Below are 16,467 nucleotides of genomic sequence, written 5' to 3' on the forward strand. Positions count from 1 at the left end.
ACGTTATTAAACATTTTATCACTTACCGTTTGTAAAACATTATTATTCACATGATAAAGCGATCAGTAAGTAAATTTTAATATATTTTTAACAGTCACTATTTGTAAAACATTATTATCCACACAATAAAGCGATGGGGGGTTTTAGGTTTAGGCACCACCAGGGGGGTCTTAGGGTTAGGCACCAATTATTATTATTATTATTTATTGTATTTATAAAGCGCCAACATATTACGCAGCGCTGCACAATAGATAAAAGGGTTAACATACAAGGTAGGACATACAGGAAATTCACAACAAAACAAGATCATGCAAATTATTTGATAATACATAAATAGATAATACATAATCAAGCTGGAAACACTAAGGGAGAGGGCCCTGCCAGAGGCTTACAATCTAAAGGGTGGGGGTGGAGACAATAGGTGCATCTGTTGAGATGGTGTCTAACAGAACATATTATGGTGCTGGTGTAGGGGGGTATGCGAGCATGAAAGGGTGAGTCTTGAGAGCTTGTGTGAAGGTATTAAAGGTGGGGGCGAGTCTGGTGGCTGGAGGGAGCGAGTTCCAGAGAGCAGCTTATTGCGGGTAGACCTGGCATTCCAGAGGCCACAGGAAACAGGGAGTGAATGCCTAGGGGGGTCTTAGGGTTAGGCACCGCCATGGGGGTCTTAGGGTTAGGCACCACCAGGGGGGGTCTTAGGGTTAGCCACCACCAGGGGGGTCTTAGGGTTAGCCACCACCAAGGAGGTCTTAGGGTTAGGCACCACCAAGGGGGTGTTAGGGTTGGGCACCACCAGGGGGGTGTTAGGGTTAGGCACCACCAGGGGGTCTTAGGGTTAGGCACCAGCAGGGGAGATTTAGGTTTAGGCACCACCAGGGGGGTCTTAGGGTTAGGCACCATCAAGGAGGTCTTAGGGTTAGGCACCACCAAGGGGGTGTTAGGGTTAGGCACCACCAGGGGGGTCTTAGGGTTAGGCACCAGCAGGGGAGATTTAGGTTTAGGCACCACCAGGGGGGTCTTAGGGTTAGGCACCAATAGGGGAGTCTTAGGGTTAGGCACCACCATGGGGGTCTCAGGGTTAGGCACCACCAGGGGGGTCTCAGGGTTAGGCACCACCAGGGGGGTCTTAGGGTTAGGCACCAATTATTATTATTATTATTTATTGTATTTATAAAGCGCCAACATATTACGCAGCACTGCACAATAGATAAAAGGGTTAACATACAAGGTAGGACATACAGGAAACTCACAACAAAACAAGATCATGCAAATTATTTGATAATACATAAATAGATAATACATAATCAAGCTGGAAACACTAAAGCCGCATCTACACGAGTAGATGCAGCCGCAATGCTCCTTATCAATCGAGCCGCTGATGCGGCTCGATTGATAAGATCCGACAGGACGGATCTCCGCACCGCCGATTCCCTGCTCGCTCCCCGCGAGGGGACAATGGCAGGGAATCGAGTGGAACGGAAGATAAGCGGCGCCGGCGGGGACGAGCAAGGAATCGAACGTGGCGCACGCGCGGCGAGCAGGGACGCGGCGGGCACGCGGAAGAGGCGATCCGGCGGCTAATTGAGCCACCGGATCGCTGCAATCTCTTATGGTGTAGACGGGGCTTTAGGGAGAGGGCCCTGCCAGAGGCTTACAATCTAAAGGGTGGGGGTGGAGACAATAGGTGCATCTGTTGAGAGGGTGTCTAACAGAACATATTATGGTGCTGGTGTAGGGGGGTATGCGAGCATGAAAGGGTGAGTCTTGAGAGCTTGTGTGAAGGTATTAAAGGTGGGGGCGAGTCTGGTGGCTGGAGGGAGCGAGTTCCAGAGAGCAGCTTATTGCGGGTAGACCTGGCATTCCAGAGGCCACAGGAAACAGGGAGTGAATGCCTAGGGGGGTCTTAGGGTTAGGCACCGCCATGGGGGTCTTAGGGTTAGGCACCACCATGGGGGTCTTAGGGTTAGGCACCACCAGGGGGGTCTTAGGGTTAGGCACCACCAGGGGGGTCTTAGGGTTAGGCACCACCAGGGGGGTCTTAGGGTTAGGCACCACCAAGGGGGTCTTAGGGTTAGGCACCACCAAGGGGGTCTTAGGGTTAGGCACCACCAAGGGGGTGTTAGGGTTAGGCACCACCAGGGGGATCTTAGGGTTAGGCACCAGCAGGGGAGATTTAAGTTTAGGCACCACCAGGGGGGTCTTAGGGTTAGGCACCAATAGGGGGGTCTTAGGGTTAGGCACCACCATGGGGGTCTTAGGGTTAGGCACCACCAGGGGGGTCTTAGGGTTAGGCACCACCAGGGGGGGTCTTAGGGTTAGGCACCACAAGGGGGGTCTTAGGGTTAGGCACCACCAGGGGGGACATAGGGTTAGGCACCACAAGGGGGGTCTTAGGGTTTGGCACCACCAGGGGGTATTTAGGGTTAGGCACCACCAGGGGGGATTTAGGGTTAGGCACCACCTGGGGGGATTTAGGGTTAGGAACCACAAGGGGGGTATTAGGGTTAGGCACCACAAGGGGGGGTCTTAGGGTTAGGCACCACAAGGGGGGGTCTTAGGGTTAGGCATAGGCACCACCAGGGGGGATTTAGGGTTAGGCACCACCAGGGGAGTCTTAGGGTTAGGCACCACCAGGGGGGATTTAGGGTTAGGCACCACCAGGGGGGTCTTAGGGTTAGGCACCACAAGGGGGGGGGTCTTAGGGTTAGGCACCACCAGGGGGGATTTAGGGTTAGGCACCACCAGACACCAGAGGGGATTTAGGGTTAGGCACCACAAGGAGGGGGTCTTAGGGTTAGGCACCACCAGGGGGGATTTAGGGTTAGGCACCACCAAGGGGGTCTTAGGGTTAGATTTTTCAGATTGTACTACATGAAGAAACGATAAATGAAGGTTATAACGATTATACATATATTATTATCTTTTAACAAACATAATTATAAGTTTCACTTTTAAAACAGGGAAGATTATTGTTTTCACAATTTGCGATTTCATACACATTATTTAATCTTTCTTCATTTGTAAAACATTATTGTAAACGAAATACAACACAACATTTTGTATAAAAGCTATTACCGCTTATCGTTTACACCACGCGCCCTTTTTTCCCGACGCCCCTTTTTGCATGGACGCCTTAAAGGGAGCCTGAAGTGTGAGGGATATGGAGGCTGACATACAGGGACGTAACTACAAATCATGGGGCCCCCCAGGAAAACTTTGATTGGGCCCCCAATGCTCACATCCTTTCCATTGCCTCCCGTGGTTTCCCTCATAGCCTTGGGGGCACATCATACAAGGGTCATAAACAAGTGTGGCCATCATAACCTTTCACCTGCACATCGGCCACCATAGACTGCCGGCACCTGCTAGTAGAGTTGGGCCGAACCTCCGATTTTAGGTTCGCGAACCTGGTTCGCGAACTTCCGCGGAAGGTTCGGTTCGCGTTAAAGTTCGCGAACCGCAATAGACTTCATTGGGGATGCGAACTTTGAAAAAAAAAAAAAATTATGCTGGCCACAAAAGTGATGGAAAAGATGTTTCAAGGGGTCTAACACCTGGAGGGGGGCATGGCGGAGTGGGATACATGCCAAAAGTCCCGGGGAAAAATCTGGATTTGACGCAAAGCAGCGTTTTAAGGGCAGAAATCACATTGAATGCTAAATGACAGGCCTAAAGTGCTTCCAAACATCTTGCATGTGTATACATCAATCAGGTAGTGTAATTAAGGTACTGCTTCACACTGACACACCAAACTCACCGTGTAACGCACCGCAAACAGCTGTTTGTGTAGTGACGGCCGTGCTGGACTGGTGCGCACCATGGCCAGAGTGCAGGTTTTGGTGGCTTTACAGCCCATATGGTCGCCTGGCTGATGTAGCTGAATGACAGAACAGTGACTGTCCAGCTGATCAAATTTGGTCTGACCACAATGAGGCAACGACCTTATTATCGTGGGTGTGCCCCCCGAGACACTCATCTAGGCGCCGGTCATTGCTTCATTGTGATACGCAAGCCCCTTCACCACGGCAAGGTAATGATCACGAAGGGGAATGGGCGCATGTACATGCCTTTTCTTTTGTTGTTGCAGCTGCCCGCAGTGCAGCCAGAAAAATTAGGCAGTCATGTACACGCACCAGAAAAATTATTACAGCGGCCGCTGCTAGCAGAGGCCTAAAAAATTCAGCAATCCGCCTGGAGTCCCGGACCCTGTTGGTGGTGGCGGAGAAGGTAGTCAAGCGGCCTGCAGGCAGACATGCTGTGTGGAGGGACTGGGAGCGACTTAGTCTTCTTGGAGCAGGCCAGGCAGCCAGTCACACGGCGTGCAGGCAGAGATGCTGTGTGTGCGGGGACTGACTTAGTCTTGGGGCGGGCAGCAGCCCTCCGGGATCCATGCCTCATTCATTTTGATAAAGGTGAGGTACTTAACACTTTTGTGACTTAGGCGACTTCTCTTCTCTGTGACAATGCCTCCAGCTGCGCTGAAGGTCCTTTCTGACAGGACGCTTGCGGCAGGGCAGGAGAGAAGTTGGATGGCAAATTGGGACAGCTCTGGCCACAGGTCAAGCCTGCGCACCCAGTAGTTCAAGGGTTCCTCATCGCTGTTCACAGCAGTGTCTACATCCACACTTAAGGCCAGGTAGTCGGCTACCTGCCGTTCCAGGCGTTGGTGGAGGGTGGATCCGGAAGGGCTACGGCGAGGCGTTGGACTAAAGAACGTCCGCATGTCCGACATCACCATGAGATCGCTGGAGCGTCCTGTCTTTGACTGCGTGGACACGGGAGGAGGATTAGTGGCAGTGGTACCTTGCGGGCGTTGTGCCGTCACATCACCCTTAAAGGCATTGTAAAGCATAGTTGACAGCTGGTTCTGCATGTGCTGCATCCTTTCCACCTTCCGGTGAGTTGGTAACAGGTCCGCCACTTTGTGCCTGTACCGAGGGTCTAGTAGTGTGGCCACCCAGTACAGGTCATTCCCCTTGAGGTTTTTTATACGGGGGTCCCTCAACAGGCAGGACAGCATAAAAGACGACATCTGCACAAAGTCGGATCCAGTACCCTCCATCTCCTCTTGCTCTTCCTCAGTGATGTCAGGTAAGTCAACCTCCTCCCCCCAGCCGCGAACAATACCATGGGAAGGTTGAGCAGCACAAGCCCCTTGCGATGCCTGCTGAGGTTGTTCTCCTGCCGCTGTCCCCTCCTCCTCCTCCTCCTCCTCCTCCCCCAAAGAAACACCTTGCTCATCATCCTCTGAGTCTGACTCGTCTTCTGCACACGACTTCTATTCTTCCTCCTCCTCCCCCCTCTGTGCTGCCGCAGGTGTTGAGGAAACAGCTGGGTCTGATGAAAATTGGTCCCATGCCTGTTCCTGCCGTAACGGTTCCTGGTCACGCTCATTCACAGCTTCATCCGCCACTCTACGCACAGCACGCTCCAAGAAGTAAGCGTAGGGAATTAAGTCGCTGATGGTGCCCTCACTGCGGCTCACCAGGTTGGTCACCTCCTCAAACGGCCGCATGAGCCTGCATGCATTTTCCATCAGTGTCCAGTTGTCGGGCCAGAACATCCCCATCTTCCCAGACTGTTTCATTCTACTGTAGTTGTAGAAGTAGTGGGTCACGGCTTTCTTCTGTTCTAGCAGGCGGGAGAACATGAGCAGGGTCGAGTTCCAGCGAGTCGGGCTATCGCAAATGAGGCATCTCACCGGCATGTTGTTTTTGCGCTGAATTTCCGCAAAGCGTGCCATGGCTGTGTAAGACCGCCTCAAATGCCCACAGAACTTCCTGGCCTGCTTCAGGACATTCGCTAAGCCAGGGTACTTTGCCACAAATCTTTGAACCACTAGATTCATGACATGTGCCATGCAGGGTATGTGTGTCAGCTTCCCCATATGCAAAGCGGCAAGCAGATTTCTGCCGTTGTCGCACACCACGTTGCCTATCTCCAGGTGGTGCGGGGTCAGCCACTCATCCACCTGTTTCTTAAGAGCAGCCAGGAGAGCTGCTCCAGTGTGACTCTCCGCTTTGAGACAAGCCATGTCTAAGATGGCGTGACACCGTCGTACCTGGCATGCAGCATAGGCCCTGCGGAGCTGGGGCTGTGTAGCTGGAGAGGAGAACTGCCACTCAGCCAAGGAGGAGGAGGACAGCGAAGAGCATGTAGCAGGAGGAGAGGAGGTGGCAGGAGGCCTGCCTGCAAGCCGTGGAGGTGTCACAATTTGGTCCGCTGCGCCCTGCTTGCCATGGTTCACCACCAGGTTCACCCAATGGGCTGTGTAGGTAATTTAGCGGCCCTGCCCGTGCTTGGCAGACCAGGCATCCGTGGTCAGGTGTACCCTTGACCCAACGCTCTTCGCAAGAGATGACACCACTTGCCTCTCAACTTCACGGTGCAGTTGGGGTATGGCCTTTCTCGAAAAATAAGTGCGGCCTGGCATCTTCCACTGCGGTGTTCCGATGGCCACAAATTTACGGAAGGCCTCAGAGTCCACCAGCCGGTATGGTAACAGCTGGCGAGCTAACAGTTCCGCCACGCCAGCTGTCAGACGCCGGGCAAGGGGGTGACTGGCCAAAAGTGGCTTCTTCCGCTCAAACATTTCCTTCACGGACACCTGACTGCTGCTGTGGGCAGAGGAGCAGGAACCGCTCAAGGGCAGAGGCGGAGTGGAGGAGGGTGCCTGTGAAGGTGCAAGGGAGAAAGCGGCATAAGCAGATGATGCACCTGAAGGAGGAAGAGGAGAAGGAGGGTGACTTTTCTTTTGTGTGCTGCTGCTGCTTTTGCTCAGGTGGCCATCCCATTGCTGTTTGTGCCTTTTCTGCAGGTGCCTTCGTAAGGCACTTGTCCCTACGTGAGTGTTGGCCTTTCCACGGCTCAAATTTTGTTGGCAGAGCGAACAGATGGCTTTGGTCCGATCTGAGGCACACACATAAAAAAATTTCCACACCGCTGAGCCACCCTGGGATGTGGGCACTATGGGGACCTCAGCAGCTGATGCTGAAGGGCAAGTTGGCTGGCTGTACATAGGTGACGATACATGGTGCCGGACTCTGCCACCAGCTGTTTCTGACGAAGAGCTGCCCCAGCTTCTTTCAGCAACTTCTCTCCTCCTACTACTCTCTGACTCCCCCTCTGAACTGTCCCCCTCTTCATCTCCTCTATTGGGAACATACAGAGGATCCCTATTACCGTCATCATCGTAGTCATCCTGCCCAGCCTCAGACAAATCCAAACTTGCACCATCAGTAGGTCCTTCATCCTCCTGACACGTTACATCCATAGTGTTGCCGCGTAACTCAGACATATGAGCTGGTGAAAATTCATCTGGCTGTAACAACAATGGCTGTGCATCAGTGATTTCACCACTAAATAATTCTTGCGAAGTGTCAAATGCAGCGGAAGTGGTGCTAGTAGTAGCGCTGGTGGCTGAGCAAGATGAGGTGTTCTGTGTCGCTAAATACTCAACCACGTCCTGACAATCTTGGGAGGTGATGGGACGTGCCTTCTTCCGAGCACTGTACTGTGGGCCAGGTCCACACGAAATTACATTTACACGACCTCGCGCAGACCTGCCGGGTGGCCTTCCTCTGGCTCTGGCACTACCTCTTCCTCTACCTGTTTTGTCCATATCGGGTATGCACGGAGTGGTATATCACACTGCGTGCACTCACGTAGGTAGGTGGGTTCACTTAACTGCACAGGTATGCGCACTGATGCGGTGGGTTCACTGAACAGAACAGGTATACAGTGGCGGGTTCACAGAACAGGTATGCAGTGGCAGGTTCACTGAACACAACAGGTATGCAGTGGCAGGTTCACTGAACACAACAGGTATGCAGTGGCGGGTTCACTGAACAGGTATACAGTGGCAGGTTCACTAAACAGAACAGGTATACAGTGGCGGGTTCACTAAACAGAACAGGTATACAGTGGCGGGTTCACAGAACAGGTATGCAGTGGCAGGTTCACTGAACACAACAGGTATGCAGTGGCGGGTTCACTGAACAGGTATACAGTGGCGGGTCCACTGAACAGAACAGGTATGCAGTGGCGGGTTCACTAAACAGAACAGGTATACAGTGGCGGGTTCACTAAACAGAACAGGTATACAGTGGCGGGTTCACAGAACAGGTATGCAGTGGCAGGTTCACTGAACACAACAGGTATGCAGTGGCGGGTTCACAGCACAGGTATGCAGTGGTGGGTTCACAGAACAGGTATGCAGTGGTGGGTTCACAGCACAGGTATGCAGTGGTGGGTTCAATGAACAGGTATACAGTGGCGGGTCCACTGAACAGAACAGGTATGCAGTGGCAGGTTCACTGAACAGGTATGCAGTGGTGGGTTCACAGCACAGGTATGCAGTGGTGGGTTCACTGAACAGGTATGCAGTGGTGGGTTCACAGCACAGGTATGCAGTGGTGGGTTCACAGCACAGGTATGCAGTGGTGGGTTCACAGCACAGGTATGCAGTGGTGGGTTCACAGCACAGGTATGCAGTGGTGGGTTCACAGAACAGGTATGCAGCCAGACAGGAACAAGTTAAGCCTAACTAATCTTTCCCTGAGACACAGTCTGCAGCAGCTCGCCCTACTCTCACTAACGCAGGCAGCACACGAGTGACCGTAATGGCCGCCGCTGCCTGCCTTATATAAGGGGGGGTGGGGCTCCAGGGGCTAGTGTAGCCTAATTGGCTACACTGGGCCTGCTGACTGTGATGTAGAGGGTCAAAGTTGACCCTCCATGTGCATTATGGGGCGAACCGAACTTCCGCAAAGGTTCGCCTGCGGGACGCGAACGCGAACCACTGAAGTTCGCATGGAACCGTTCGCAGGCGAACCGTTCGGCCCAACTCTACCTGCTAGCAGTGTATAGAGATCGCACGCATGTTGCAATATTAAAGAGGAACTCCAGCCTAAACAAACATACTGTCATTAAGTTACATTAGTTATGTTAATTAAAATAGATAGGTAATATAATCTCTTACCCACACCGTTTTAGGTTTCAAAAATCTCTTTATTTAAAGTTAAATGAGAAGACTTACCCACCCTGTTTTAAAAGAACAGGCAAATGTTTGTGATTTCATGGAGGGCAGCCATCTTTTTGGTTGAAAGGAGGTGACACGGAGCATGAGACACAGTTCCAACTGTCCTGTGTCCTGAGCACCTCTCCCAGTTGCTAGGCAACGTGAACAACAACATAGGAAATCCCATCATGCTCTGCACAGCATCAGGGGAAAAAAAGCCCAGGCTTTTTTTCTTTGATGGGAGGAGCCTAGCTAAAAATGCAGTTAAAAATGATGCTTTGGTAAGAAAAACAAAGTTCTGATGCTGTGAAACTGTTAAAGAAACACCAAGCCTTTTCAGTGCTGCTGAGTAGATTTTTAGTCCAGAGGTTCACTTTAAGCGTGCGTATCACCATTGAAAAGTGCTTTCAACAAGCACTAAATCGTTTTTTGCCACATACTGTATGAGAATCGCATGCAATTTGGAAACAATGCTTTCACGTATGATTTTTAGAAAATAAATATGTTTCTGTTTTTTCTCCATTGAAAGGGGCAGAATATAAAAAAAAATGCAAATGCATGAAAAACATTTGTAGAACTCTAATACACATAAGAGCACCAAACAAAAATTCCAGAGCACAGAGAAAACGCTGAAACGCGCACGGCCGAAAACTCATGTGCGCCCAGCCTGAGCCATAGACACTAAACAAGCAGGCAGATCACATATTTCAGACAAAAAATCTGACAAGATTAGCTAGATCGTTGTTTCAGGTGTGTGATTCAGACACTACTGATGTCAGAATGATCAGCAGGACAGCCAGGAAACTGGTATTGTTTAAAAGGAAATAAGTATGGCAGCCTTCATATCCCTTTCACTTCAGGTTCCCTATAATAATAAACTCATGCAGAACACAGTCTACTCCTTGATCCAACTTCTGACCTGAGTTCAAAAAAGGTTTTGGATGATGCACCTGGAACTCTAAATGCACCCAATAAAGAAAATACTCCCCACACTTAAAGGACCTCTGTCGCAAAAATCTTAAAATTTTAAATACATGTAAACATAGACAAATAAGAAGTACGTTTCTTCCAGAGTAAAATGAGCCATAAATTACCTTACTCCCATGTTGTTGTCACTTACAGTAGGCAGTAGAAATCTGACATTACTGACAGGTTTTGGACTAGCTCATCTTCTCATGGGGGTTCTCAGGGTTTTCTTTATTTTTAAAAGCACTTAGTGAATGGCAGTTTCTCCATCCAACTGCCAAAAAAGTGTACGGTGAGCGGGGAGGCTGGCCAGCATATTTGTATAAATCTTTTTCAGGGAATGTCTTTATAGATAATAAAGGCCATGTTGAGAATTCCCTATGGAGAGATGGATTAACCCAAAATCTGTCGGTAATGTTAGATTTCTAATATTTACTGTAAGTGAAAGGAATATGGGACAAAAGTAATTTATGGCTCAATTTACTCTGGAAGAAATTAACTTCTTATTTGTATGTGTTTTAAGATTTTCGCGACAGTTCCTCTTTAAAAACACAAATTTCTTCTGTTCCACATTATAACACAGGCATCAAAACGTATACATCAATCTAGAACACACTGTTATCAGATTATACTGACCAATCCACGTCAAGCACACAGGTCTAGTCACTCCCCTCTCAAACAGCTAATTGTTACTGATGTGAAGGCCCAGGAGCCTCTTACATAAGCGTTCTGCACTAAGTTAACAAATTTATCCCTAAACCTCCCCCGCTTCCCTTAGACCTCTAGATACATCATAATAATCTGTACCATTTTGTATTAGATCCCAATATGTTTAAGATTAATAACATGCCCAACCTCGCTGGAGGAAGGGTAATATTCGTAGTTGACAAGTTAATGGGCATGAGTGGTCTCCATCCAACCATATTTGGTTTAGTGTCCGGATGGCTGACTTGCTGTACAGAGTTATTTTTCTGTTGAAATCCCCTCTTACCCTAACTTTTTCCCTGCTGCACCTATATGCATCCCTACATCCTATCTCTTTCACTTGGTGTGATCACATTTAGCGAATAATTACCTCTATTTTGCTAACAAGTATTATCTATCTTTTTTTCGTATGTTCTTTGCTGAGTGTTAAAACATTGTGTTACACTGTTAATCTTATGGTTTTGATAACCTGTTAAAATGTTGATGATGCACCTGTACCTTTAAGTAATTTGTACTTTACTATAAGCTGTACACTTATTTTACTGAAAATTCAATAAAAAGGATTGAAAACAAAATGTACCGACCTGCCCCTGTCCCAACCTAAAGCGAGAGGTATAAGGTGGGCTACCAAATGTATTTCTTTTTAAACAATACCAGTTACTTGACCGCAGGGGAGCCGCCAGCATACAGACGAGGCATGCTCCCGCTTGGGGCCTCACTGCTGATGGCGGCTGCTCCCCTCGCCCCCTTCCCTACACCTATAGCTTGCTGCCTATACTGAGGGCACCATATGTACCTGGCTATCTATACTGCAGCACCTATAGCTTGCTACCTTTACTGGGGCACCACATGAACCTAGCTATACATACTGCAGCACCTATAGCTTCCTACCTATTACTGAGGGCACCACCTGTACCTGGCTACCTATACTGCAGCACCTATAGCTTGCTACCTATACTGAGGGCACCACCTGTACCTGGCTACCTATACTGCAGCACCTATAGCTCGCAACCTATTACTGAGGGCACCACCTGTACCCTATCTCATATATTAATCGGAGACTACCTGTATTTTGCTAATATTTGGCTCCACCCACATCATGTCTTGGGGGGAGGGGGCCTCAAGTTATAGGTTGCTTGGGGCCACCAAAACCCTAGCTGCACCCCTGCTTTGCTGTCCTACTGATCATTCTGGCATCAGTTGTGTCTGAATCACACGCCTGAGACAAGCATGCAGCTAATCTTGTCAGATTTAGGGTCTATGGACAAAAGTATTAGAGACAGAGGATCAGCAGGACAGCCAGGCAACTGGTATTGTTTAAAAGGATTTAAATATGTTAGCCCTCCATATCCCTCTTACTTCAGGTGTCCTTTAAGGGCCGGTTCACTTTGGTGTCCCACCACGGCATCTTAGTCAAATGCTTTTCTGGTAATGAGCAGTAAAGCATTGGGCAACCTTTAGCCGCGCTTCCCATCATTTGCCACAGGGGGATACAGAGGCGGCGCTTAGCGATCCTGGAAGCTACATGCAGCTTCCAAGAATAAACGAAAATCAGGATCAAGCACAACATTTGCACAAACTACATCAAATGGACGATGATAACATTTAATTGAAGTTTGTTTTATTTCTAGGTTGCAAAAATGAGTTGCTTTGGGTTCCTGAAAACAATGATGTTCATCTTCAACGGAATCATATTTGTGAGTACAGAGCCCCAGCTTACTCCCCCACTGTACACTGATGATTTATGTGGCAAATAATGATTAGTTGGAAAAATTATGTAAAACAGCAGTTAATGGGAGGAGACTGGGGTGTGGCCAAAAGTGAGCATGGTCACACAAATACACCATCACAAATTTCTAGTGCTATTTGCAAGATTATCTCTGCTCACACATTATATTGCTCCCCCTACTAGAGTTATTATTATTATTATTTATTTATAAAGCGCCAACATATTCTGTGGCGCTGTACAATGTAAGAAAACAAACAAGGGATACATAATGATACAATGATATACATCAAATATGGACACTGGTACAAAATACAGAACAGGTGATTACAATAGCAGATGTAACGTAACATGATGACTAAAATGTATAAATGTATAACAGAGTGCAAGCAATTAAAATAACAATCCATGACACAAAAGGGTGAGAGCCCTGCCCTTGCGAGCTTACAGTCTATAGGAGTTATCATTATAATGCCCTGATTACAGTGCTCCATTTCAATTACGGTGTTTCCATCATCGTACTACCTCGTGTTAGACCACCCCCTCCACATAATGTTACTAGGGCGTGTTATCTGTTATTGGTGTCTGTCCTAGGGGCCACTCCGTTACCAGGGTCTGTCATGGGCATGTGATCTTTTGTTGTGGTATAATCTGGTACTGGGGACATGCTGCCTAATGACAGTGACTTGCAAAAGTATTCGACCCCTTTAAGTTTTCCACATTTTGTCACATTACTGCCACAAACATGAATCAATTTTTTGGAATTTCACGTGAAAGACCAATACAAAGTGGTGTTCAGGTGAGAAGTGGATCGAAAATCATACATGATTCCAAACATTTTTTTACAAATAAATAACTGCAAAGTGGGGTGTGCGTAATTATTCAGCCCCCTGAGTTAATACTTTGTAGAACCACCTTTTGCTGCAATTACAGCTGCCAGTCTTTTAGGGTATGTCTCTACTAGCTTTGCACATCTAGAGACTGAAATCCTTGCCCATTCTTCTTTGCAAAACAGCTCCAGCTCAGTCAGATTAGATGGACAGCATTTGTGAACAGCAGTTTTCAGATCTTGCCACAGATTCTCGATTAGATTTAGATCTGGACCTTGACTGGGCCATTCTAACACATGGATATGTTTTGTTGTAAACCATTCCATTGTTGCCCTGGCTTTATTTTTAGGGTCGTTGCCCTGCTGGAAGGTGAACCTCCGCCCCAGTCTCAAGTCTTTTGCAGTCTCCAAGAGGTTTTCTTCCAAGATTGCCCTGTATTTGGCTCCATCCATCTTCCCATCAACTCTGAACAGCTTCCCTGTCCTTGCTGAAGAGATGCACCTCCAGAGCATGATGCTGCCACCACCATATTTGACAGTGGTGATGGTGTGTTCAGAGTGATGTGCAGTGTTAGTTTTCCGCCACACATAGCGTTTTGCATTTTGGCCAAAGAGTTCCATTTTGGTCTCATCTGACCAGAGCACCTTCTTCCACATGTTTGCTGTGTCCCCCACATGGCTTGTGGCAAACTGCAAACGGGACTTCTTATTCTTTTCTGTTAACAATGGCTTTCTTCTTGCCACTCTTCCATAATGGCCAACTTTGTGCAGCGCACGACTAATAGTTGTCCTATGGACAGATTCCCCCACCTGAGCTGTAGATCTCTGCAGCTCATCCAGAGTCACCATGGGCCTCTTGGCTGCATTTCTGATCAGCACTCTCCTTGTTCGGCCGGTGAGTTTAGGTGGACGGCCTTGTCTTGGTAGGTTTACAGGTGTGCCATACTCCTTCCATTTCTGAATGATCGCTTGAACAGTGCTCCGTGGGATGTTCAAGGCTTTGGAAATCTTTTTGTAGCCTAAGCCTGCTTTAAATTTCTCAATAACTTGATCCCTGACCTGTCTGGTGTCTTCTTTGAAATTCATGGTGGTATTGCTCCCAATATTCTCTTGGACAACCGCTGAGGCCGTCACAGAGCAGCTGTATTTGTACTGACATTAGATTACACACAGGTGCACCCTATTTAGTCATTAGCACTCATCAGGCAATGTCTATGGGCAACTGACTGCACTCAGACCAAAGAGGGCTGAATAATTATGCACACCCCTCTTTGCCGTTATTTGTAAAAAAAATTGGAATCATGTATGATTTTCGTTCCACTTCTCACGTGTACACCACTTTGTATTGGTCTTTCATGTGGAATTCCAATAAAATTGATTCATGTTTGTGGCAGTAATGTGAAAAATGTGGAAAACTTCAAGGGGGCTGAATACTTTTGCAAGCCACTGTATATTTTTTTTTTTATTTTAGGGACATACTCCCTAGATGTTATAAGGGGACACCTCTGCCTAGTTGTTATTTTGAGGACTTGCTAATTGTTAATTCGGGGTTATGCTTCTGCTTCTTTCTTTTTAACAGCACAAACTGCTTAATTATGTTATTTGGGTACAAATACTGACCTTTTCATATGTTATTATATGAATGATCTATTGCCACAGCTCTTACTAGGGACACTCTATCTTAACTTGGATGTGACCACTTTTAGTTAGACTTACTCCCACATTTTTGTGGCAGAGGCGTTACAATAGACCCTGCAAGGGATGCAGCCGCAGGGGTGCCCAGAAGCCACAGAGTGCCCCATCCTGACAGGTTGAGAACTAAGGGCAAGGAGAGAAAAAATCTTTCTGCTTTTTGCTCAGTTCTAGTGACTGCATCTGCTCAGCCACTGATAAGGAATCATACAAAGTTTTGCGGACAAAGGTTTGTAGACAGTCCCTATTCAGTGAAGCAGGCTCTTCTGCACAGTGCCCAGCCCCCAACCTCTCCCTTAGTGCTCCGTACTGTAGTGATGCTGGAGGAGTCTGCTCTGCAGAGCCAGTTCTGCTCCATCAGAGATGGACAGAGTGAGTGTAATAAGCTGAGGCTGGGAGCGCACTCATCTGTCGGTTTTCTGTGTGTGTTTTCTGCACAATATGCGTGTCTATATGTGTGAAAACATGCACGGTTTATCACAGAAGCTAATGTAAGAGAAAATGTGTGCAGTGCTTCACTGCTGTCTGTTTTTATCTGCATGGGTGTTTGGCGGGAGCGGGGCCCATCCAAAGTTTCTCAGGGGGGCCCAGTGATTTCTAGTTACGCCACTGTTTTGTGGGGAATGCTATGCATGACCCCCTTACCCACTTTCCATGCCAGGAGTGAAATTTGAGTGCTGCTTTCTCTAGATATGTCACTGTGTTGAAAGGCAACACATGCCAGGCAGGCAGCAAAGAAAAGCCTTACTTATAAAAGAGAATACATTTTGGGCACTGTGTCTCTGTCCGTAAAATCTATATCCACTGATCTTTACTGCAGACTCAAACAAGTTAAGTCATCATGAAGTGTAAGCAAAATCAAAATGTAATACCAAGAGCCTATAGCGTACTTTGTTAGGATAATATTCAATTCAATCAAAGTGTGCAGAATAATATTCAAGGCAAGGGTTACCACTAAGGGCTCGTTTCCACTGTTGCGACGCGATTTCGGCCGCATTCCGACGCTTGTAAAAACGCATGCGGATGCGTTTCCGCATGCGTTTTTACCCGCGATTTCGCGTGCGATTTCGCATGGCAGGGTGCCATGCGAAATTAACCATGACACTGCCAGGGCAAAATAACATTGAAAAGGTGCGAAATCGCCCGCGAATTCGCGGGTAAAAACGCATGTAAAAACGCATGCGTTTTTACTATTAAATACATTAGCGGCGATTCGCCCGCATTCCTGAGGCACGCGAATCTGCACGACCCTGTCGTGCAGATTTTCCCCGCACAGAAAAACGCCGCCGCCGCCGCACACGTGGAAACAACCCCATACAGTAACATTAAGTATGCGAATCCGCATGCAGTGCCCGCATGCGGATTCGCTACAGTGGAAACGAGCCCTAAGGCAACCACTGGTTAGGCAGGTGGGGAGATTAAACCTGACCCCCACTCATTAAAGGGGAACTGAAGAGAGAGAGGTATATGGAGGCTGTCATGTTTATTTCCTTTTAATCAATACCAGTTGCCTGGCAGCCCTGCTGGTCT

At 48.1% G+C, this 16,467-nt stretch overlaps 1 protein-coding gene across 3 annotated transcripts in view; it reads left to right on the top strand.

Annotated features, from left to right (window-relative positions):
• LOC137560991 (tetraspanin-1-like) overlaps positions 1–16,467 on the top strand; it is a 57,450-nt gene that overhangs the window by 10,402 nt on the left and 30,581 nt on the right. For all 3 annotated transcript variants that reach the window (XM_068272191.1, XM_068272192.1, XM_068272190.1), the window contains exon 2: positions 12,322–12,387. In XM_068272191.1, the coding sequence (XP_068128292.1) occupies positions 12,331–12,387 (57 nt within the window). In that variant the 5' untranslated portion in view covers positions 12,322–12,330. The remainder of the gene's footprint in view (positions 1–12,321; positions 12,388–16,467) is intronic.

This window comes from Hyperolius riggenbachi, chromosome 3 (genome assembly GCF_040937935.1).
Source record: "Hyperolius riggenbachi isolate aHypRig1 chromosome 3, aHypRig1.pri, whole genome shotgun sequence".
NCBI lineage: Eukaryota > Metazoa > Chordata > Amphibia > Anura > Hyperoliidae > Hyperolius > Hyperolius riggenbachi.